Below are 26,584 nucleotides of genomic sequence, written 5' to 3' on the forward strand. Positions count from 1 at the left end.
GCTAGAATATATTAAAAGGCCGTTCCATGATTTTCAGCCCTGTAGGCCAGTCCTTCAGGATCTTTCTATACTACTGAGCCTTAGTGAATTTGGTCAATTTCACATTTTCCCTCTCCTTTTTATCTCTGCAAATGAAGACGGAGTGAAATGAATCAGAGAAATGCTTGGATTTATATTACTACTTGGGTAAGCAAGAACAAACCCACAAAATAAATTCTGAAGTGCAAAACTAAGAAAGCAGACAGTCCTTTAAAAGGGGTTGGGTGGGGAGTGAAGTTGGAAGGATCTTTCTTTTCAGAAAAAAAAAAAAAGAGAACTTGAGTAGCAGATTTAAGAGGAGACCAACCTTTTCTCCTTGCAGAAAGTGCACGCTGCTACAATAAGGGATAATGAAATTGACCAGGCAGTACAGAGCACTCATTTAAAGCAAATGTTCCTTTGACTTCTGAGTGGTTTATTTCAAACCCTGCCATGAGACCCTTCCAGGACCTGGGACAGCAAGCAGCATTTGTAAGATTGATCTAGTTGCAATCTTATACATACGGCTGTGTAAATGTAATATATTTACATATCACAGATTTTATATTGGACATTGAATTTAATATCACTTGCAAGTATAATTTTACTTGCAGCAGTGGCAATAAAGAGCAGCAGCAGAGAGCAAGACTTGCCCCTAAGGGCTGAGTTTAACGGTGGGCCCGGGACTAATTTCTCCAGGCTAGAAGTGCTTAGCAATTGCTGGGGCACGTCTACCACTTCAATGCATTTCTCTTTTTTGAGCCTTATTGTACTCTGCAGATGCATGAGGGCATTGACTGATTCTATACTTTGGAATACTTTCCATGTACTGTATATGTATCAACCCATCATACATAAACACAATATTCATTGAACTCTCCCAATGATGGGCTAGTCAATTGTAAGGTTTTACAGGGTGTTAGAATAGAATAGAATAGAATAACAGAATCGGAAGGGACCTTGGAGGTCTTCTAGTTCAACCGCCTGCTCAGGCAGGAAACCCTACACCATTTCAGACAAACGGTTATCCAATTTCTTCTTAAAACCTCCAGTGTTGCAGCATTCACAACTTCTGGAGGCAGGCAAGTTGTTCCACTGATTGATTGTTCTAAGTAAGTGTAATATATGGGTTCTCCATTTTCCAGCTGGATGGTTGACCAGTTGAGCAACACATGTAAAAAAGAAGAAAGTCTTCCTTGCACCTAAACAGCAGTGTGAAACCAGGTGTGAGTCCAACAATTACCAAAGGGATGATTCTACAGCTGACTTCACAGACTACACACAGGGCAATAAATAGAAAAGAATCTCTGTAAATGACTCATAGGTCAAGCAACAGCAAATATTTCCAGCTTTGTCTTTAGTAAATGGTTAGAATCTGGTATGCAACAGCAACTATTCCTTGAAAGGAAGAGGATACTACCAATACATACATTTCAGTGGCATAAATGTTCAAGTTAATGAACTCATGAGAAGATGTAGACCATGTCAGAATGGTTTGAAAGATAATGAATGGCTTTTGTCTGTTGCATCCAAAGTCTTATAATGAAAGTCATGTAAATCAAGAGTTTACTACTCAACTATGGCATTCTAACAGAATTGCAGTGCACTCCAACACCCTTTATTAACATGGATCCACACAAGTTGAGGCTTTTTTGTAACAGCATCAGATTTAACAAGCAAACATTTAAATGGACTTCCTTTTCCTGATATTGCTCCTGGTCACAAAAGCCTGTCAATGTATTCCATGTAAGTAACTCTCAAAGTATTCTATACATATGAGAACCAAACTTCACATACAAACTTTTGAAATTTATTATTTTGTCACGTCCCCGTTGCCAAAAGCAGTGGTAGTCTGAGACATGGATTTCAACTTTTGGAAAGCAATAGAGTAGAACTGTAAACTTCAAGGTTCCCAACATAGCTCAGAATATGCCCCAGCTGTTTTATTTATTTTAAATAAATAAATGTCTGTATGGGCTGAATAATTCTTTAAATGAATTAATCTGTCACTCTCAGTAGTTAAAGACCAGCCCCTTTTTAAAAGAAGCATACTTATTCACCCAGATTGACGACCAAGATAAGTCAAGAGTAGTGGGAAGTTACAGAGGATGTTTGAGGACTATTTTCACCTCCCATTCTGGTTAACTACATTTTGTGACTGGCAACACTCACAATGGTAACCAGTAGGTGACTGGACAATTGAAATACTACCATCATAGCATATTTTTGAAATGCTACAAATATTTGTTAAATGGGGGAACACTAGTAGAATTATTCTCTTCATCTGAGTAGTAAAGCAGTATAGATGGTCTTAAATTAACCTGATACCTGCTGAGAGGCAAATTCTGCTACGTATGGTTCTTCTAACCAATTATTGACTTGTCTTGCTGACAATGTTCACCTTCAGACTGGAGGAAAACACAACAAAAACAGCTACCCTTCACTGACACGAACCCCAAAACTTGTGTTGTTGTTAGTTGCAAAGTCGTGTCTGACCCATTGCGACCCCATGGACAATGTTCCACCAGGCCTTTTTTGCCTTTTGGTACTGTCCATGGGGTTTTTAAGGCAAAGATACCGGAGTGGGTTGCCACTTCCTTCTCCAGTGGATCACATTTTGTCAGAGCTCTCTGCTATGACCTGTCCATCTTGGGTGGCCCTGCACGACATAGCCCATAGCTTCATTGATCTACGCAAGCCCCTTCGCCACAACAAGACAGTAATCCATGAAGACTTAGTTGAGGATATAAAAGTAACAGGAATATTGGAGAAAAATGACCATCTAATGCTGGAATTCTTGACTTTTAAGGGGAAATAAGTTGGAGTGTGATTAAATTGGATTTTTTTGAATTGGATTTTTTTTTAAACTTTCAAAAGAGCAATGAGAGGAGATTCCATGACAGGAGAATGGTAAAAGGAAATTAAGGTAACAGTAAATACTAAAGCAACAATTACAAAGAACTCCAAAGGATGGGTGGCTGCTGGGATGTTTTAGCAATGTATATCATTGAAACCCCCTTTTCCATCATTCTAAAGGGCAAAACAGTGAATCTTTTATTTAATTTTCATTTATAAAATTTATTGGCCATCCATCTTACCACAGAGTAACTCTGGATGGTTTGCAATCATATAAAAGATAAATATATAGTAAATACTAAAAAAAAAAAAACAAGCCAAATGCTATGATCCAATAAAAGATGGAGAGAGCGGGGGCAGGATGTGCGGAGGTGGAATCTGTTGTTATTTGATCAACCACCTCCTTTGTGATGTTCCCACATTGGAGCCCCAAGCTCTTAAGAAAGTCAGAAGGATTGGAGCCAACCTTACTCGAGGGGACAAGATGCTCCAGAGGGCAGGTACAATGGCAGAGAAGGCCCTTGTCCTGGACTCCGCCAGCCGGAATAATCAAAGGCCTGCAGCATGCCTCTTCTGCTGGCATGGGTGAGACAGGCCTAACCAGTAGGATGGGATGGTCTCTCAAGTAGCCTGGACATGTCATGAAGGTCTTTAAAGATTACTACTAACACCTTGAATTGCACCGGAAGCAGACTGGCAGTCAATGCAGTTTGCGGAGCAGTGGTGTTACACGGGTCATTCTTTGGGTCCCAAGAACTGCCTGCGTTGTGGCACATTGCACCAGTTGTAACTTCCAAATGTTCTTCAGGGCTAGAGCACATTACAATAGTCTCATTGTGAGATGACTAGGGCCTGAATGACTTGACTTATTTTCAGTTACAGGAAAGCGGATTCCAAGTTAATGTAATAATAATTCAACAATAAAATTAGCCAAGAAATTAAAGGTTGGGTCTCACTAGATATGTTCAAGTAGAAATTTGGATAGCAATCTAGTAACCCTTTACTAAGAATTTGCCTGAAAGACCTTAGCAAATTCTAGGATTTCTTATTCTATTATTATAATGAATCTATCTGCTCTAGAGTATTTGTAAGCAGGTTGTTTTTAATTCACTAGGCAGCATTTAGTGCTGCTTGTCTACAACCAGAATGGTAGAAAGAAAAGGAATAGACTTCTCCTTCACCTTGCAGTACCACCCCACAAATCTGCATCAGATGGTTAGTAATTTGCTTCAGTGCAGTTTGAAGCAAGAGACAAAAATAGTATGACTGCTGTAGAAACTAGACTGCTCTAGTTTGGCACAGCCAGCACAAAAATAGCTATTAATGTTTTAACTGAATGCATACATGCTAATAGTAACAATTTGGGGACAATGCAACAGAGAAAGATGGCACAAAATACACAACTGGGGATCAGAAACACTATATGAAAGACCATGGGAATAGATGCTTCACTGTCTTTAGCAGTCTTTCCCTTCCTGTTTTTCTCCAGCAAGAGCCAGAAAACATAAATGCACTGTATTACAATCTATTTTGATTCTATCCTGTTTTTTTCCTATCAGCCTCAACAAAAGTAGAAAAGTGGCAGAAAGTAGACCAATTCCAGACAATCTAAAGAAACAACTGTCTTCTCTTGACAATGATGAAATTCTCACGATCAGGCACTACATTAGTTAAAACTGCTGGCATTCCCAAGCTGAACACCTCACTTTGAAAAAGGCAGTTACTGCTGAGTAATAAAATGCATTTTCTGCCCCAACCCTGTGCAGATTTAAGATGTTATCCTCTTCCCCAAATGAGCTCGACACAAGATGGGAAACTAAAAAAGCAGGAGGCAATCTTCCCTACCTAGAATGGTTGCAGGTTAGCTTGGTTTCATTGAAAACCATTCATTAGGAAAGTTGCATTTCAGATATGAGTTGTAGAAGTCCTTTCTTGGTTTCTGTTGAGAATGCCATAGCTTTGCTATTGAATTAATTCATAATAATTCTATAATAGGAGCACCAAGGCTGTTGTCTACAATGGAATAAGAAATTGAAGGTTTGTTTAGCTTGGATTCCATTGCAAATTGTGCCGATACATGTCCTCTCAAAATCATTGGTTGCTGTCAGTAAGATGCTTTATTTATGGCACATTATGGAACCCCAAATAGCAAGGTTTATTATTTATTAGATTTCCCAGTGTTATGAATTTTAATAGTAGAGAGGTAATGTGGAATTCATTTTTATGTTCCAGGGTATTCAAGAATTTTACAAAATTGCAACCCCAATCTTTTGCTTTGAAGGATGGCAAAATAAAGGGAGGAAATTGTGCTGCAACAGGAACTTTTATTATTTACACAAAACACCACAGGGAGGTGGCATATTGATGACCACCCTCCATGTCTGCTCTCAAGACAAAAACCTATCAGCTGCAATTGGCATCCTGGAAGCTGAAAAAAATTAAGATCTGCTCAACGTGGCTTCACCTTGTTGTCATTACCATCTTTATTTCTAGAGCTCATCATCAACTACTAAAATTGCTGATGTTTGAAGACTTCAAATTTGTATGGGGGGAAAAAAGAATAGAAAATTATTGGGAACACAAGTAAGACACCATACAACAAGGTTATACTAAAAGAATAAAGATTTTTATTAAGCATTGTAAGTTGCATTCAATAGCCTTCAAATACACCACACCACAATCCATCTACAACCAATCAAACCCAACAGTAGTTCATTCTTGCACAATCCATGAGTTGGGGCAGAACTCCCTTCAACTTACATTAAGATACCTACTTAGCTCTTGCGGGCAGGGAATAGGGAATTACACCTCATTTCTGATCACTAATGTGTGATGAAGAGCATCAGGAGAATTATATGAAAACGAATATAAAGAAATGATTCTGATTCTGAAGTACATTAAGTTTGGAAACACTAACAAAAACATCAAAATGATACAGGTATATTTGCTTATACTAAATTCTTGATGGGAAAGTTCTCAAGAACAAGCCATTTGTTTCCTGCTACAGAAGGGGGGTATTTCTTGAAGATCAAAGCTTTTTTTGTGTTTTTCCACAGAATTTCATATTTGCTAATATGAAGGCATAAAACAGCAACAGAGAACAATAATGCATACAGCAATGAGTACACCAGGGAAACGTTGATATTCAAAACGGCTAGATAATTTTTTTTTGTTTTAGAATAAATGCAACAGAGGTCAATAATCACAAAATTTTAAGGTTAGAGCAAGATCAGTCAATGACTAAACATAGTTAACATCTTTTATAGGACTATTACTGATTATTAGCTTTTTTTTGTTTTGCAAATGGGCACAGTACTTGTAAGAATGGAAGAAAGAGAACAAGAACATGCATAATATTAACTACACACTTTAAAATTATGAACCATGCAGAAGTTTAGCTCAAATAGTAGTACTAATGGTCTACGTCTGATTCAAAAACCACATAGTTCATTGATCACAGATGCATGGTATTAGTCACAAAAAGTATCAGAACACATTGTGTTTCTTTTGAAAAGGTCATTTGCATCTTCTATGATTTTCAAGTTAAATCCATTTTAACTTGCTTGTAAAGTATTATGATGTATATTTAAAATCAGCAGAACTCCAATATTACTCTATAATTTTTTTTATTTTGATAGTTTGCACATTTTAAACATAAAAAGAAACCACATCAACGGTGATGAAATTTAAGAAAAGAAAGAACTGTGGTTGTGCCTTTCCCCCCCATAATCATGAAATCAAAGCCTTAAGGAAAGCTTTGTGACACAGTAATGCAAAATCAAATATAATGGCATACATATGGTGCCAAGTACTAAAAATTATATTTTAAGCTATATATACTGAAAGACTGCCAAAATTTGTTTTTCTTTTCCTTTTTAATATATTTCAAGAAACAAAAACTACAAGCTTTTGTCATAACCAGTTTAAACTTTGTGTATACATCATTTTAAGTGCGGGAGTCAAATGCTCTTCATTCTCTTTCATTTTTATTGTATTGTAGCATTTTGACTACAACTGGTTAAAACTAAAAATGTGTTTTTTTAAATCTCTGACATCCAAGAGGGATCCGAATTTCCAAGTCCTCATTTTTCTCTTACGGAAAGGAAAAAATGTACGTAACTGTAGGCTCTCTTTCTTTCCAGATATTCCTAATCCTGACCCTTCCAACATCCTTCACCCTCTATAAAAAATAAGTTTACTCTTCTTTTTTTAAGACAGTAGCCTCAAGAGCATCGTCTTTATGGCAAACACTGTCTGCATTTAGTGCATTTAAGTGAGGATTTGTATTGCACATTTTAGAGTCATTACTCAAGGCACTTTCAGACTGGTTGGAAGCCCTGACATCTGCTGTACTCCCATTCATATGGGAAGCTGGTTTCTCCTCATTCATTATGCCATTTTCAGCCAGGGATCCTTCTGAAGACACAATAGAGGACTTGCCTTCCTCTGATTTTGATTTAAGTTCTTTGGCCACTTCCTCTGCTGAAGCAGCATAAGGAGGCTTGCCCTGTTTTTTAAACATAAAAACAAAATAATAATAAAAAAGAAATAATGAAATTAGTTAGGAACACAACTGAAAGAGTTACCAGCTTAGGAAAATTACTGAAATTCAGCATTTCTTTGGATTTTTGTTACAAGAATATGATGCCTGCGATACTAAGAGCACTTTTCAGTCTCGGAAATATTGTTTAAAAACTGGCATTTGCTAGCTAGTTATTTGCAATCCACATAGTCGGGGATATTAACTGGCTTAATAGCTGATAATAAAATATCACTGTTTGTAAAACAAAGTTATTTAAACAATTATTATATATTATAGTATCTTACTATACTACACATAGTGGAGAATGTGCTGGTTTATCTAACTGCTTTCTGTGGAAATAGAATACTAAGCAGGGCATTGATCTCACTTAACAATTTGGCATGTTTTTTAATTCTTTAACTAAAACAACAAGGAAAATGAATTTGTTAACCCTCTGTTTAGCCTAATGCACCTAAAACACAATAGTGTTTTCTAAAACACAATCCCAATGCAACATTAACCTATGTACATTAACAAAAAGAGCTGATATCTGATTTTGTTTCCATTACCTGAATAACTCCCTGGTTCTTATAAGCTCTCCCATAGTATCTTCCTCCTCGGCCAAATGTTCTTATCACTGGTGTGGAAATAACTCCTCTAGGACGTCTTTATAGAACCAGAAAAAGGTAAACACATTTAATTTCATAAATTTATCTGGAAATACAACTGATCTGGAAATTTCCCATGCAAAACCGAAAAGCAATTGTTTTTCTTATTTTCAGAAAGCAACTAAAACATTATTTTATTAGATTGAATTTTAGCTTTGCAATATTTCTTCTCCTTACATTATGCATTTCCCCACTTATCAGCTAATTAACCTAGCAAGAGAATAGTTTATGACTATTTGAATAGTCATTGGTTTTTATACCGGAATAAAATTATCCTCATTGCTAGAACATGTTCTTAAGCAACCTTATAGAGTTGAATAAACATTCTATGAATAGATTCAATTGTACTTCTTTATTGATTCTTAATTGCCATTCTATTTTTACAATTTCACCCTAGTGTTGATATATTTTTCCAACTGCAGTAGGGTTAATTTCCTAATTATTGTAGTATTAATTTCTAATTAAAATGCAATATATTTTTAGTTATTTATTGGATTTACATGGCTGCAGATTTCAAATATGTAACTGGCCAATGAATAATAATAAAACTACATACAAGTATCACATTAAAAGCAGGAAATATTTTTTTAAAAGATCATATAATTAACACAACCAGGACATGGCACTGTCACCAGTCAGGGCCCCAGGCTTGAGATGGAACCGGGTTTCTAAGGCCTTGCAGAAAGCCAGTAAAAGCAGGACAATCTCTCTCTGGAAGAACCGCATTCCAGAGGGCAGGTGATACAGCAGAAAAGGTTCTCCACCTGAGCTGTGACACACAACGTGCCTTAGCAGAAAGGACTGGGAATCTGTCTCCCCTACATGGATCAGATAGGATTGGGAGAAACAACTGGGCAGAGATGGTCCTGTACGTTTCCTGGTTCCAAGCCGTGAAAGGCTTTGAAAGTGAATAGGGCACCTGGAATTGCACTGAGAAACATTCCAGTAGCCTATGTACTTTTTGGTGCAGTAGTCCAATGTAATGAGACATTACAGGGTTAAAAGCAAGGTGTCCCAACCTCCAATCCCAGAGGCTCTTCATACCCTAACCCCATCTCCTGTATACCGTCTTTGAAGTAATGGCTTTTTAGGTGCCAACCACTATCTTTTGGGACTACCATACTTACTATCCATGTCTAGCCTGGTAAGCTGTGAGAGACAAAGCTCATCCTACCTCTGCAGCGTTTCTTATAATTAAAAAGTCAAAATCCCAAAGTTACAATCATGTTACCTCCTAACCATGTCGCATAACAGTCATGATGTTCTCTAGAGAACCCAAAGGGATGATATGCTATGGATCAGTGATGGCTAACCTTTTCGGCACCGAGTGCCGAAACTGGAATGCATGCGCTGGAACCCGGAAGAGCAGCTGGCCGCTGCGTGCATGCGCATCAGACTAGCTATCCAGCACACATGTGCATGACAGAACCCGGGAGAGCAGCTGGAGACGATGCGCATGCTCACAGAGAGGGCTCTGGGTGCCACCTCTGGCACACGTGCCATAGGTTCGCCATCATGGCTATAGATGAAGAAGTCTCTGTCTAAATATTATGAATCACAATATAATTTTACATAAAATTCTAAATAAAAAAAGTTAAATTAGCTTGAAATATGCATGTTGGATCATACTGAACATGATAAATTCTTCAGAAAAAAACCCACCACAAATTCCTGACCACATACATTAATCTACTTCTATAGAAACAGAAAGATTCCTGAATATTCCTGTTTCAAGTTTTGGACTTGTGCAGCTCTTGGAGATTCCAACATTAATCAGAAGTTCTAAGAACATAGGATGTCATGTTCTTTGCCCAGCTTCTGTGCTCATTTTTACAAAAAAAATAATAATTCTTGTCTATATCCAGAAGGGATTGATCTACTTTATATGTGACAAGAAGCAAGCTCCTGCTCACAGGGATGTGGACTGAGAATCTGAATTCGCTAGAATGTGTCTGGGTTGGGTTCTACATTCACCATAAATGTATAGATTAGTTTGCATCTTCTCATTACTTAGCATGAAATATTAATTTTTACAATTCTCTCTACATTAGATTGCCTTTTGCCTTTAAATATTTGTATGTAACAATACTTTTAAAATTATAAAAAAAAACCTTGAGAGTTTCCTATAAATTCAGTCAGCAATGTAGCCTTCTATGTTAAGAAATGGTTCACAGATTTATGCCAATTTCATTGTTCCATGAAGGAGGCTCACAAATGCAACCAATAATATTTTATAGCAATCAACAACACACCTTGCAAACTGCCTAAAGCAATACAAGTGTGATGGGCAGTATAAAAATTTGATAAATAAAATTAATCAGTCTTTACATTTATATTCTAACAAAATAAAGAGCTGAGCCAATGCACTCCAAACTAAACAATCACCACTGCTGTGTCATAATCAAGTCAAATTCCAGCAGGCATCTCTTTTAATTAATCCAAACATAATTGCAATGTTGGTATTTGCTTACCCTCTTGGCCCTCCAACAGAAACCACCTGCAGAGGAAATGGCCCCCTGCTTCCTCCTCGACCACGCCTGCTTCCAGCCCAGTGGCCCACCACAGTGCCAGCTATTTCAAGCTTCCCTCCCTGAGAAGGAATGGGTTGGACACCTAAACCAAGATTGAAAAATGTGTTATTCTGCTATAGGAATTTAAATGGAGGAATGTTATTATCTCTGAAAAATTACTTTTTCTTTTTAAGAGTGAAATCTGGCACATACCTGTATAGCCTTTGTTTCAAAGTAGGATTTAAGGCTACTGAAATCAGTGGTACAAGCAAGCACAAACAAAATCCAGTTCATTGATTTTTGTTAAATGAAGAGGGTACAATGTAAATTTATCATTCCGAAATTACACTTGGGTAAACTACTTCTACGTGACCTTTTCTGAAGACAAAACTTCCCCGCCCAACAGAAATGTTGCTGCCACAACCCTCATCCTCTTGTCAATAAGGAGTAATCTGGGATTTGCTGGCATGTAAGTGAATAACTAGGGGACTGCTAACATAGCCAGAATAGACTTGATATTTCAAAGAAAATATTTGGATGTTTAATCCAGTTGTTTCAAACTTTCCTTTTAAAGAACTTGAAAATCCCCAATGCTGTGAGAATTTCAAATGTTTAACATTTATCAAAAAAGGAAAGCTTCATTAACTAATATTAAAAATACTGAAACAAGATATACATGCATTCTAAAACCTTCAGAAAGCTTTTCTTCCAAAATGCATCTAATTTTAAATTTGAACATTTGTATCTCCCGGTATTATTACAATTTCTATTTTACTTTCAAACAAGCATTTTCCAATGATCTAAGGAAGGAACATTAGCTATACAACACTAACCTGAGCTAATGGCAAAAAGGTTAAAAGTAGTTATAATTCAAATATAGGAATTTCCTATTCTATCTTTTCACATACATACACTGAAGAAAATGGGAGAACTCTTTCTTTAAAGTATGTGCTTTATTTTAGAAAGACAAACTCATACAATGAATGTTGGAAAGTTCCAGTCAATGCACTGCTGTTGTGAGCAATAAGAAAAGGGGATTGGTGGTATTACCGCCCTGAAACTTGCTAGTCCTGTTGCCATCGTTGCCAGGGAAAGGTCCAGAGTGTCCTCCTGTGGCAGTCACTCGGAAGGTCCGATACGCGCCTGCTGCAACCGTTTCTCCATAAGGGCCCCCAAAGCCATAGACTCCTGTGAAAAGGAAAGGGACAGACCCTCTTTAAGAATTAATTCCCAGACTAATATTGCTTTATGACAATTTGATGTATGACTGTAATGGGCAGACTTTATTATGGTCATAGTCAAGGACTACCTGGCTGTTGGAGTCTGCGACACACCTTCCTTCCCTGACTAGACGGGGCAGGCTGATATAATGGGATCAAAACGGTTGCAAAGGTAACCTGGCCCCATCCCATATAGGGCTTTATAAGACATAACCAACACCTTGAATTGGACCAGATGGATACCAGCAGCCAACCCAGTTTGTGCAGCAGAGGTGTTAAATGCGCCACTATTTGGGCACCCAAGATTGCCTGCGTAGCCATATTTTGTACTATCTGGAGCTTCCAGATTCTTTTCAAAGGTAGCCTCATGTAGAAATGACTAGGGCATTAGTCACTGTATTGCTTTCCTGTTAATCAATCTCAATCTCTCTCTTCCTCCCTCCCTCCCTCTGTAGCATTGTTTGGAGAGATGCTGTCTTTATTTATATACAAGTGTGTATAATTTTTGTTTCCTCTTTAGCTTTTTTACCAACTCCTTTGAATGGTGTATAAATGTTGTTTATCTCTGTGTAAATATACAATTATGTATGTATGTATGTATGTATGTATGGAAGGCTCTGGCACCGGCGGCGGCTGGTGGGGGCTTCTCCGCTTTGCTCCAGGCACCGGGGAGCAATTTCGGAGGGCGCGCCTGCGTCTCGCTTTATGCTGATCGGAGAACGCAAAACTGAAGGAAGCAGCGGCGGTGCGGTGAGATGCTTCCTCTCTTCATCCCCTTACTTTTGAGTTGATGGACTTTTCAGTAATCTTAACAGTTAATCTTTCGGATTTATTCTTGGAGGAGCGGCTGGAGGGGAGGGGGATTTCCCCCCCCCCCTTGGACAAGCGGCTTGTAAAAATTTTGCTCTCGCCCCCAGGGGAAGGAGGAGGGGGGAGAGCCAACCAATGATGCCTCACCCCAGTAAAAGTGTTTTTCATGGGACTTAGTTCCAGAACTTATAGATGACCTGAGAACTTTGTGAACTTTTAAAATTTTTCTTATGCCTCTGAGCCCAAAGCTGGCAGGGCAAGATGGCACACTTCCGTTATCTTCATGAACTGTGAAACCTGACTCCACCTTTAAAATTCAGGCTTCCGGTCTTTGTCTCCGTGTCACACAGAGAAATCTCTTGTGGATTGTTATTTCCTGAACTCTTTGGAGAAAGAAACTTTCATCTATTGCTAATTTGACTAAAGAAACTCCCACCTGTTTGGATCTTCTGTCCTCTGGACTCGCCTGCCTGCTCTACTTCTCCAGCTGCCCAGTCTCTACACTGACTGATCTCTTTGTTTTATAAACAATGTCTCCAAAAAGACCACCCCCTGGGAAACCTGGCTTTGCTACTTCTGCACCGACATCTGCAACATCCAGTCCTGCCACACAGTCAAAGATTACAGAACTGATGCAACCTAAGAGTACAGAGATGGATTTGCAACAAATGCTTCAGCAACTCATACAGGGCCAGGAAGAAATTAAGAAACAATTAAAAGAAATGAAGGAAGAAATTAAAGAGAATCAAGTCCAAATTTATAAGAACTCACAGAGACTGGACCTTGTGGAGGGTGGGGTGGCGGAGGCGAGAGGGGGGGTAGAGGCTTTACAGAAGGGAAACAAAGAACTTGATATCCAACAAATGAAAACAGAGTTTGAGAGAATGTCCTTTTATCTTAGATTTCAAAATGTAATAGAAGCAGATGGGGAAAATATAAGGGACATTATGACTAATATTTTAGCTGAATACATACACAAAGATAAACAGCAGATGGAATGGGAGATAGATCTGGTTTATAGAGTGAATTCAGCATATGCCAGAACACACAATGTACCCAGGGAGGTTCATATCAAATTCCTTAGGAAAAGCACAAGAGATGAAATTCTGGGTGTACAAAGGGGGCAAACATTGACATATCATGACAGGGAGATAACCATCTTGAAGCAGATCCCCCAAAAAATTAGGGAGAAAAGGAAAAATTATTCGCAATTGGCGAATAAACTATACCAGAAGGGGGTGTGGTTTAGATGGTTGATGCCTGAAGGTATGCTGATATTCTGGGAGGAGACAAGAATTAGAATCAATACACCCATAGAGGCACAGGCCTTTATGGAAAAAAATAAACCTAGAACCTAGAAAAAACAGAAGACACCACAATGGTCACACAGGACACGGGAGGGGCCGGAGCTCTGCCAGCGGGGGGTGAAGGGGCAACACCAAGAAAGCTCAGATCACAAAAATGAATAAGAAAACCACAATGTTATAAACAGACCGAAAGTAATAATGAAATTATATCTAGACTATATATCATAACTATATAAAATGATTGAAAACTATTTTTTCTAGAATTAATATGCTGATTTTTTATGATTATGTATTAATGTTTTATATTTAGATGTATCCTATGAGTTTGGAGGGAGGGGGCGTCTGCCGCACTTGCAACTGCCAAAATTTGTAACCATTCCACTTACCCTTTTCCCTATAAATGTTTTAAAAAAACCAATAAAACTTTTTGGAAAAAAACAAAAAACAACAACTATGAGTTAGGTTGGTCTGAGATGTGAACCTGAATCTCCCTAGTATAGTCCAAAATCTTCGCTGATACATCTTCGCTTTCCTACACAAAGGTGCTAATACAATCTCTCATTAATTTATATTGGATTAACTATCTAACAGTGAAGCAGTCTTACCAGCGAAGCCTCGGCCTCTGCCCTGAGGTGGAATTGGCCCAAAGTGCCGAGGATAAACAGAAGCTGGATAGAAAGGCATGGCAGGTGGTGGTGGGAAAGGGAGTGGATGGTTTTGCCTGGAGAAATTTAAACCTTCAAGGATGCTCTGGCGCATCTTTTCTACCTTGGCAGCTTGTTCAGCCTACAACAAACAATATGGTACAACATATTTATATTATGAATACAAATCAAGTATGTTCATAAATTTCTAAATGACATTATTGAAGACAGCTAGCCAGGTAATTGATGGCATTTGCAAACATTAAGGGTCAAATCAAGACATCAACGAATTATCTCTCTGTAAGACAAAATTGTTTCCCATATAATGTTTTATTTTCTTAACAAAAAATTGAAAACAGTATATCTTCTGTTCATTGTTTGTGTTTTGGAAAATACAGAGTTTATCAGAATACCCAGAGTGATTTGAAAGCTTTCAAAATCTTTCAAAATGGTGTAAACAAAGTTTGGATTATTTGAATTTTAGTTATACAGCAACGTCAAAGAAAGGCAGGGTCTCCTAGATGTGAAAAATCCATCTGTTTTCCTAGTTAACAAAAAAGAAAGAGCAGATTCTGGATCACTTATGTGATAAAAAGAAAATATAAAATTTGAATGTGTCACAGATCACCTATATATGTCCATACCCTATACTAAATTACTACAACATTAATTCTTGTTAGCATGCAGAATCATGAATTTGAGATGGGTGACCATTTATATGGAAGTATAATAAAAAAAAACAATATTCCAAATCAACTCAAATTACTGCAGCACAAAATAATTATCATCATTTTAAGGATTTGAACAATCAAGGACTTCTTTACTTGCATACAGACATACTTAGAGCAATCTACATTCAAGAAAGCTTTTAGCACGATTCAACCTATCAGATAAATAATACATTCTATTATAAGTTTAATTATATATTTGCCCTTAGGCTAAAATCCTCTGCCTACAAAAGAATTTGAGCTCATTACCAAAAACAATTATACCGACTACCTATTTGTCCATATACATACACATTCAATTAGCCATCGCACCCATCGCAGACCAACATTACCTGACCATCACAGAGGTCAATGAGGGGAGCTTTCTCCCGACTTGCTTTGATGAGCTTCGTCTGGAACAACTTCCCATCAAAGTACATCCATGGACAACAATGCTCCCATGGAATTGGCTGCCCACAAGCATCATTGGCAAACAATGCCATGTCAACACCACTCATGAATAATGCTGAGAGCTGAATTCCTCGAGGATCTAGGTTTTCAATCTTAAAAACAAAAGTGTAGAACTTTGTTGGTTAAAGTATATACAAAGATCCAATTAAACTATAGACAAAGTGTTAAAATAGATTTAAATAATACTTTTAAAAAGATATAGGCATGAATTTTTGCAGTCACTGCTGTTAAGTAGTTAGTCTTGTTTAGAAGTCTGTGAAACAGCCCATAAATCATACATTTTGCTTAGATATCCTCTGCATATTAGTGAGAAATACCATAGAAATCTGTGAGTGCACATGAATTGGAAATTGTATATTAAAGTCACAGCATTTAGCCATTTCCACATCTCACCCAAGCTAAGCAGAATCAAATTGGCTAGTACCTAGATAGAGGTACTCTATCTAGGTAATCACTAGGAAAACTATACCAGAGCTATAAGGTATACTGGGAAAAACTATTATGGAAGACATTATGGATTTCAATATGGCCAAAAAAGTACATGGATATATCTGTGGAGTTATACATGACTTAACAGAGCCTCTAACTTTCTTCCATCACTAGCCCCAAAGAGACATTTGCACAGACATCTAAAATAGCAATGCATGTTATTAGGAGATCTCTCTCTCTCTTCTGCCAATCCTGCACAAGACTTGACTTTAAGAAGAAATGCTTGTCCCCTACCCATCACAGAAGCCCTAAGTTATTTAAAGATAGACAGCCTGCAGTATTGGGGCTGCATGAAGCTTCCAAACTCAGTTTTTGTACCCACCCAAGCACACTTTCACCATCGCAGCTGAAAATCAACGTCTCAAAAATAAACAAATTAGAATTACAGGTTACATCTATATCTACAATGTTGTTCTCTGCAGCACTTGATTCTCTCCACATGATACTTGCAGTCTGTAGATACTAAAAAGTCACCCATACTTGCTTTAGTTATTGAAATATAGCACATCTCTTGCCTCTTTTAAAAGAATAAACTTTGTCCCAATTACTGACAAACCTGAACATTGAGTGATGTGATTAGTTTAGCTATAGGACTGCTACTATGATAAAGCTGGAGAAGAAAATATCCCAAAGGCAAGGAAAAATGCAAGAATGCTTAGTAGGCAAGAAAAAAATAAACTGATTTCATTGTAGAAAAAGCTTATACAGACATATTATGGAAATTAATGATGCAAATCACTATCCAACTAACAGAATAGCAAATATCTGCAGTAAAAATTGAATCATATCCTTTTTTTTTGTTATCTTAAGTACAATATTTAGCAACATTAATAAACATAATGCATGTCTTCACATTTTTTTATGAGACTGTTATTATAAAAGGAAATTGGGGTAGCTTTCTATACAAACACAATTATTTATCTCATTTTCTCAGTTAAAAATCAGAGGAGCTGTCACTTAGTACATCTGATGGATGATCCACTGTTCAGACTCCTCAAGGAGCCCAAGATCTGACTGGATTTTCTAGACAGAGAAAAAACAGCTTAGAACTATTTTATATGTGAAAGAATTCTAATAGTCTATTGCAGGGGTGAGTAATCTTTTCAGGTGGTCAGGGGATGTTTTGATTTTTGCAACTTTGCTGCATGTATTCTGAAAAACTGGTTGCCATGAGCAGAGGCTTTCTTATTTATAAAATGGGTACCAAAGATGAAGATTTCCCTAATTTTAAAATGGCTGCCACTATAAAAGGGCTTGTCTAATCACAAACAGTATGATCAGCAAAATCTCCTTAGCTTTGGGTAGCAGGAAGATACATGTGTAAATTTAGCATAGAACTACCTTTGCCTGTCATTTTTATTTTCTAAGAATGTGGAGTTTGCATGGAGGACAAAGACATGGTACTAAATAAAAATGAAGCTAAAGCTGGCGCCTACATTTCTTTAAAATGAAAGGATCATTTAAAAATTAAAGATAGGAAGATATCCATAAACATTGGTAATTATAAGTACCATAACTATCTCTGATATAATTTATAGAACTGAATCAACAAGTGTATTATCAAGTTTTGCTTTTGGAAAGAGAGGAGGAAATATTTTGTCTGTTTGCTGCTTTATAGTAGCTCTGGAAACACACATTGAAACATTTGTACAGAATGGGAAGTAGCTTTGAAAAGGAGACTAGTAACAATTAGGTCCTTTCACTTTCCATTAGCAAATGTTTCCAACAGCCCAAAGACTCTTATATATTTGGATTCCACCTGTCAAATGTTAATTTCGTTTACATTAGTACAACAACCCATCAATATCAGTCTATGTTTTGAAACTGGATAGTAACTATATGCTATCAAAAAGTTTTAGACTTCAACATCGACACATCCTAACCAGCATAGCCACTGATCATGCTATCTAGGAAGTACAAGAGTTGAAGTCTAATACATTTGAAGGGAACAACTGATTGGGCCAGAACATTCAAATTCGTAAATGTAGATTTATGTATGTCAGGGATGGTTTTACCGAATAAGAGCAGTTAGATCAGATTTTCAAGGTACTTCCAATGTGTCCTATAGAAACAAACTTATGGTGACAGTGTCATAACTGCAATAAATACAGTAGCATTATGAAAATGAAGTCCTGTATGATGTGCACAGCATGCCATAAATCTTATATAGCATGCATTACTGTTGACCGAAAAATGTATTTTATTTCTGTCAAACCTAACTTGCTAATAAAATAGACTGTGTATACAAAATTATTCTACATGCTTGAATTTTGAAAATGAAAGTACAAGTCAACAAGATGAATTCAGCCTTTTATTGTTGGACAAAATTTGAGATTTACTGTCATCCAGTATGGTTCTTTTCCAAGTCACTCACCTGTAATTCTAAGCTCATACTGATTTAACTGGGGTAATTTACATTCAGAATACAAATACTGCCTTACTGGGTCTGGCCAATGATCAATTTAGCCCAGCATCCTGTCTTCAACGCTAGCCTATATCAGACGATAGAGCCATGGTGTGAGGTAGGCCTCCCTAAGGAAGTACAAGTTGTTAGCAGGAAAGCAGTGAGCGGTTGCTGAGAAAAAGACAGAAAAGTGGGGAAGGGGAGGAAAGGGAAGTTCTACAGAAAGAAGCAAGACAAGCAAAAACAAAAATTACCTATATAGATGGGACAAAATCGTCATCAAAAAGTTCAGTTTAACCAAAAAAAATCACAAACTCTTTCTGCTGAATGATTTGAATGTTATTATTTTCTAAATTTGAGAATCTTTTGAGATTATACATTAATTATGTTTTATATGAGATTTTCCAGAATAACCTTGGGAATGTCAAATGATATCAATGGTTTCCACAACATGGGTATAACCGTATTTAGGTTTCTTGCTAAAAGGGGCCAAATAAATCCACCAAAAACTGGATTAGGTCCAGGGTGGAATTCTCTCCTCTCTGTTGCCTATTTCAGTGGAGGAAATGCAGATATTTTCAGCTGAAAGTGTCAAATACTTGTACTTTAACCTTTTACTTGAATTATTATTTTTAAATAAAAGCTGTACACTTACTCCTATACAGATCCTTTAGCCTATCACATATTTATTTAAACATTTTAATTATGAATGTCATCTCCATTGTATATACTTATTGACAAAGCAAGGAGACAAATTAAAAATTAAATTTATTTACCTTTCATTACAAAATATGTAGGGACTTTAAAGCAAGGAGCATGACTACTTCTAAAGCAAAAATGGGTAAAATAGTGTTTTTCTATGATTAAAAAAGAATGTCTTGGAGATATCATTAATACTTAGGTGATCTGCTAATTAAACAACAGTTCTTAAATGCAACAAAAGCTTTCAGTATATATCATGCATCCATCTATAAATACTTTACTGAAAATGGATGCTTAATCTATTTGAACAAGGCCATGAATGAATTTTAAAATGTGATAGTAAATTATCATTTTAATAATATTAATGTAATTGCTTTAAATGGAGAAATTCAAATGAAAATGAAAACTGGTAATAGGATTTAATTGTACCCATCCCATTACTGTATAGTCTGCTGGTAATCATGATCAATATGCCTAAGTAACAATTTCTCTGATATTATTTATTTAGAAGTATATATGTGGAGGTGGAATCTTGTGGAGACATGCAGGTATTATTTAGGAAAAGATAAAATAAAATGAAAGTGATGATTTAAAGGTTAGAGCTCTGAAAGCCATTGATATAAAACAAAAATGAATACAGTATCAGGTAAAGCAAAGCAAAAAAACCAGCACGTTTCCTCTGAAAATTGAAGCAGATTTCATTATCTGCAAGTTATTACTGAGCTGGTGTTGAAGGCAGAAACTCTTCCTGTCCACATACTATTTTGATGAACAAGTGGATGAAAATAGAAAATACTGAAAAAAGAAAATAACATTGCTTTGCAAAGCGCTTGAATTAATAAGGATTAAATACTCCATTAAGGCCAACTTCAGAAGTCACCTTTAGTTCCTGCAGTTGGTCAGGTTCATAGAGTTTTGGAGATAAAGCTTGAGCCAAGAAGGCATCAAGTTCTTGGCGACGAAGTATCCGAACTCCAGGCCACTGCACCATATATCTACAAGACAAAGAACTTTGGGTAAACCATTTCTGAAAAGCTGTGTAATACTTCTGATGTCTGCATACAACAATGTTTAAACAAGATACCGTGTTAATTAAAAGCACTGTAATTACACCCAAAGTGGATCCAAACTATTGGTGTGGAAAATTAAGCCTATGAGAGCAAGAGGTAGAAAAGTCTGAAACTGCTCCAGAGCCCATAGCATAATCTAGAACAGAAAAGAGGTACCAGGAAGAAATCAATGGACAGCTTCTCCGCCACCTTTCTTTTTATGAAATGGAAAGAAGGCCTTACATTTTGTGTGAGACGTGTTCTGAATTCAACTCATGATTTTACAAAACTGAAACCTAATTATGTTATTTTGATAGAAAGTGCTTCTATAGGATGTATTTAATAAAAGATTAGGACTTTTGGTTTTTTTAACATTCTGGATCCTATGTAGTCTTCCTGTGATAATTTTAAAAAGTCAGTGAATATTTAAGTTAACTAACCTAACTAAAATTGTCACACAAGAGGCTTAAAGCAATCTGGAACTAAACTAAGCACATCATTTTCAGTGCTAGAATCAAACCAACATGGCTGAAAATCAAGAACTGTTCACCTTGGGAGCTTTAAGATTGCCTTCTGTAAACTGCTTTGTATTTATATTCACCCAACATATTTTCAGCCTACACACCCATATTATTCTCTTTAAACTAATCTATTCTTTCCATCGTTCCTAAAAAAAGAAATTATGCTTTGCTACTTTCTCCACCCCAGTAGGTACTTCCATATATTCCTCTTAATTGTTGTGTAAACTAAATAACAAACTTTTAAGTCTTAATTTGCTGTGTTTAGTCTAGAGAAAAATGTCAGTTCTACGAATTATTCATGCTAAGTCACATGAAAAGTTCTATCAATAAAACCGTAACATTCTTACATAATTACATACAGCATTATCAAGAGGAATTTTTACCATATGCTAACATTAATCAACAATTTACTCACCTTAATACACAACAGAGCACCATTAGGTGAGTGGGCACATTAGCAGGATTTAGCATTGCTGGTGTGTCTGACCTCATACAGGCCAAGAATGCCCTCATTCGTCGATTCTTGTCCTCTACTGCTTTCCCCAACCAAAGCTTCTTCAAATTAGGGCAAGTCCATTCCCTAAATGCAAGAGCTTCTACTAACTCGGGAGTCTGGGGAGACTTTCCTTTGTAAGCAGCCCATTCTTTAATTATCACTGGCAAAACTGCAGAATTTTTTAAAAAAGGAAACAAAATAGTGTGTGCACAAATGCCATTTTGCCCATACCTTTTGTTGTTTATAACACTTAAGACTTATACTAGGAATCAACCACAAAATATTTGCTTTCTTGCACTGAACCTGAACTCCACTTGTAACTTACAAAATGCATTCTCATTGACACTGTCTAGCCGCTACTCATATAAGACCTCTCTATTTATTGATGAATTTTCTGAATTTTAGTCCACCAAGAAGCTATAAAGACATAAAATACAGCAATTGCATTTTAGAATGTTTAAAATCTACAGTGTCTGGGAAGGTCTTTGTAAATTGCATAACCACATCATGTGGATTTCAGGCATTCCTCCTTGAGGAGGGTGTTTTCTAAATATGAAACTATGGTAAGGGGGTCCTGAGGAAGTCCTCCGAAAATGAAATTAAGCAACTCTGAGGAGACTTTTCACTAGATAGTTGGCAGTTTAGTTGTTCATGGCTTTAACAGTTAGCACTAACATTTTGAATTAGGCCTGGCAGCCAGTACATGGTGATTACAACTGCAGAAACCTCTCTCGATTAATAATCTGGTAGATGAATTTTGGAGCAAATAAATTCAAAAACCATATGCACAGATAGCTAAATGTTCAAATGTTACTAGCCCATGTATAAAGTACCCCAAGTTAACCTGCCCAAGAAGGCTGCAGCTTGTGTATCAAAACTTGCATATCAAATTGAGCTGATAAAAGGCAGCTCTAACCACTGAGGCCATTTGTATCTCCATTGACAAAAATTCCTCCATACCAGAATGAAGAATATGGATGGATGAAAAAAGAAACCCAACCTATCCACCTCCAGGATGCTTAGACCAAGCTTTAATTTATTAGCCATCATGAAGCCCATTATCCTGCTCAGGAACCAGTTTAAAAAAGTCTCCTTGATTATATGAAAAATAGTAAGTGGCATTTCATACTAATAAGCAGTTGAACAGGACAAAACTAAACCCTGAAGTACCTTGTGAATGCCACAGAACAGAATAATAATCACCCAGCTTCACCTTCTGTACAGTGAATCCAAGTATAATTACAAATACCCAAAGGATCAAATGATTAATGGTACTGAAAGCTACTAAGAAGTCTAAAAGAAACAATATTCTTCTATTCTTCTATTTCTTTTCTTTCTCTGTCTTTATGACAAACTCATCCCATAAACTAATTAAATCAATTTCAGACTTATCACTGTCGGAGCCCTTAGTCTGGTAATGCTATGTATTAGCTCCAACCAAAATCAGTTTTGAACATTTGAATTCTAGTGGATGATTTAATCTTCACCAACCCAACAATGGAACTGCAACATAAAAGGAAATATGATATTCCTTGAGTTGAGGTCAATATCCTGATGACAACATGAATACAACCCAATAGCTTTCTTGGCAACATAAGTGGTTCACCATTGTCTTCTTATAGATGATTTCTCAATCTATTCTACAGTTTCGATATTCCTTGGTAATCTTCTATCAAGGTACTAATCAGGTCTGATCCTGCTTAGTTTCAAAGTCCAAACAATGCTTTATAGTGCTATTTAATGTGGTGTCCTAAATTGGGATTTTGAAAATGATTATAGTGAGCTCGTCCAAAATATGTAATGGGAGTTAATAGGGGAAATGGCTATAGGGGAGATACCTCAAAAGTGCAAATTGTCAGTGGGCAGGATTGCTGGTTTTACAATGGAGCAGCAGAGGGTAGTTTTAAACATGGCTCGGCTCCTTCCAGTACCAACTGTTCATGATAATCAATGCAAAACACACTGATCTACGCCTTAGATTCTTTTCTGCAATGAGAATAAAGTTCCCATCCACAGAAGAGGACATTTTCATTGCTATCTCCCACTGGAATCTTCGTGTCCTTTATCTGCTCCTGTTAGGTAATCATAAGGGATGATATAGACCAGCGATGGCGAACCTTTTTTTGTTCGCGTGCCATAAGGGGGGGGAGCGCAAGGAGGTCATGTGCGGGCGTGCCGCACCCATAATGCAATGTGTGACCCCTTCCAACAGGCGCGACCCCCCCCCATTTTTACATGCTTTTTTCACCCTCCCCATGCTCCAGAGGCTTTATAGGAACCTGGGGAGGGCGAAAACAGCCTCCCCCGCCCCCCCGGAAGCTTCAGGGACCATCTGGAGGCTTCCCTGAAGCCTTCGGAACAGTTAAAACGACCTCTGAGCAAACCGGAAGTGACTTCCGGTTTGCTCGGAGGGTTGTTTTAAGCATTCCAAAGGCTTCAGGGAAGCCTCCAGACGGTCCCTGAAGCCTTCGGAGCGCTCAAAACAATCCTCCGAGCAAACCGGAAGTACGTTCCCAAACTGGTTTGCCCGTAAGGCCAGTTTTTTACGCTTGGGAGGCTTCACAGAAGCTCATGAAGCCACCAGAGGGCCTCCGGGGGAGGGGAAGGCTCTTTTCGCCCTCCCCAGGCTCCTATAAAGCCTCTGGAGCCTGTGGAGGGTGAAAAATGGCTTTAAAAAAAGGTGAACTCAGCTGACAGGGCAGCGCCTCGCGTGCAATGTTCCCTCTAAGGTGCGTGGCTGTGCGGCCACGCACATGGCAAGAAAACACCGTGCAGCAGTTTTCAACTGCCGCGTGGTGATTTCTACTGCCACAGGCTCCGGAAGCTGGGGAGGTCCTTTGCAGGCAGGTAGAACTGGCGCCCTCAAGACTTGTTTTGATGAGCACGGGGCGACTGATGGTAGTTGTGAAGCCCCAAGGCCCCCGCCGCCACTGGAATAACTTCTGCCACCTCCTCCTCCTCTAACAGCACTGCCGGATTTGCCGCCCGGCGCTGCAGCTGAGGTGAAGCTGGCAAAGCTCCAGCCGGCATCCCCGCGCGTGGCAGCGGCGCCTCTCCCTCCGTTCAGAACACCTGAGCTGAGCCCCGCGTCACCCCTGCCCCCTCCTCCTCATCCATGCTTTTGAGGAGCCATGAGGCTGCAGGAGCCAGTAGGAAGGCAGTGGGGGGGGGAGAGCAGGGGAAAAAAAGGCCTCATGGCTCCTCAAAAGCATGGCGGCGGAAGAGGGGGCAGGGTAACGTGGGGCCCAGCTCAGGTGCTCCGAGCGGAGGGGGAGGCGCCGCTGCCACGGGTGGAGGCGCCAGTGGGAGCTTTGCCGGCTTCACCTCAGCCACAGCGCCGGGCAGCAAATGTGGTGGTGCTGTTGGAGGAGGAGGAGGTGGCAGCAGTTATTCTGGTGGCAGCGGGGGCTCGTAGGCATCTTCAGCGGCAGCCCTGCCCACGATGAAGAAACCAAAGATGGAGCAGATCCATGCAGATGACGTTGCTCCAACATGACTGGAGGAGGAATTCTGGGAGTTGAAGTCCACAAGTCTTAAAGCTGTCAAGTTTGAACACCTCTGGGTTTTTTTTCCCTAATGGGTTAGGGGTGCAAGGGTCTTGTAACTTGACAGCTTTACGACTTGCACACTTCAATGCCAGAGTTCCTGAGCCAACATGACTGGAGGAAGAATTTTGGGAGTGGAAGTCCACAAGTCTTAAAGCTGTCAGGTTTGAAGACCCCTGGTTTTTTTTCTAAAGGGTTAGGGGTGCAAGGGTCTTGTAACTTGACAGCTTTAAGACTTGCGTGCTTCAAATGCCAGAGTTTCTGAGCCAACATTTTGGTTGCTAAGTAGGAGCCTTGTTAAGTGATACTGATATTATATAACACTTTTAATTAAGCGGGGACCTTGAAGAAACATAACTTTGAGTTTCAAATAATACTGATTTCGTTGTTGTCTTAGGTGACATCTGTGAAAAAAATTCAGGTGCTCAGGCATGAAAATGTGCCGCTCAAACACTATACTTTTCTGCTCACATTGAAAAAAAATTAGAGGGAACATTGCTCGCATGCCCTGACAAATGGCTCCGTGTGCCACCTGTGGCACGCGTGCCCATAGGTTCGCCATCACTGATATAGATCATGATAAAAAGGTCTGAAAATCGAGGGATACATTTGCAGAAACTGCCCCATTCTTTTGCATGAATGGAAAAGTGGTTAGGATCCATGCCAGAATACATATCTTAACTTTCCCCAATGTCAGAAGCACATTTGATTCTGAAATATTTGGGAAATGGCCTGGTATATAATAATTTAAACACCTCTTTGTTTTTTGCAATTCCCTTAGGTTTTAATTTTAATATAGCAACTAAAACATGCTTTCAATTTCTGCCAAATTAAATTAAATCCTGTATAAATTGCAAACAATAACTGAAATACAATACAGCAGGCAAAAATAATAAAGCCAAACTATGGCCAGAATTACAGACATTTAATATTTATAAATCCAGGTTGCTATATTTTTCTGGAAAGGAGCATAGTTCAACAAAAGGAAGGTGTGCAACCTTTCCGCCTTTTTATTCTATTCAAAAGAATGGTTATTGACACAACCAGTGATATTCATGACATTTTTGTCACTCTTCAAAAAATTACTGTTTTAGTTCAGGACCATTTAAAACCCAATTAAACTCCAACCCATTATTGTTCTGATAAGGACAAAGCTTGGTTTGCTAAATATTTGCAAATTTAGATCACAGTTTATTCTACATAGCTGATGCAAAGATTAGATTAGTGACATTTCAAGTGATTTTACCATTATAATAAAAGACAAATACATACATTCAGGAGGAAATCTGTTCTTTCTAAAAGCAATCCTCTCTGTTTTTTTCCTGCTTTCTGCCAAACTAAACAGGACTCCATAAACATACTGACGAACTGGCCTATAAAGAAGAGCAGCAGGAGGCAGGTCTTTGTTTGCTTCATCTTCAATAGAAACTGAAATTTTAATCTCACCCTGTAGATGAACAAAATGATGAGCAGCTTTTAGGGATCTGATTTATGGCATAGTATCTTGCCTGCTGAAAGATTTACAACTTTCAGGAAATAATTGCATGATGTACAAATGTGATTCCTTTAGTATTTACACAATAACTTAAAATCCCAACTCCATTCACCACTGCCCTTTCAATTTAAATTCAGTTTATCTAATTTC

At 38.0% G+C, this 26,584-nt stretch overlaps 1 protein-coding gene across 1 annotated transcript in view; it reads right to left on the bottom strand.

Moving 5' to 3' along the window:
- Positions 1-5,478: 5,478 nt before the first annotated feature.
- The window catches only part of FAM120A (family with sequence similarity 120 member A), a 62,242-nt gene continuing 41,136 nt past the window's right edge, over positions 5,479-26,584 (bottom strand). Inside the window, exons 10-18 of the mRNA XM_081970579.1 lie at positions 26,212-26,386; positions 21,314-21,563; positions 20,209-20,323; positions 15,616-15,825; positions 14,517-14,697; positions 11,625-11,762; positions 10,536-10,677; positions 7,966-8,062; positions 5,479-7,381 (exon numbers count right to left, since the gene is read on the bottom strand). Coding sequence (XP_081826705.1) covers positions 7,070-7,381; positions 7,966-8,062; positions 10,536-10,677; positions 11,625-11,762; positions 14,517-14,697; positions 15,616-15,825; positions 20,209-20,323; positions 21,314-21,563; positions 26,212-26,386 — 1,620 coding nt within the window. The 3' untranslated portion in view covers positions 5,479-7,069. The remainder of the gene's footprint in view (positions 7,382-7,965; positions 8,063-10,535; positions 10,678-11,624; positions 11,763-14,516; positions 14,698-15,615; positions 15,826-20,208; positions 20,324-21,313; positions 21,564-26,211; positions 26,387-26,584) is intronic.

The sequence above is a fragment of the Natrix helvetica genome, assembly GCF_964273705.1.
Source record: "Natrix helvetica genome assembly, chromosome: 1".
Lineage (NCBI taxonomy): Eukaryota > Metazoa > Chordata > Lepidosauria > Squamata > Natricidae > Natrix > Natrix helvetica.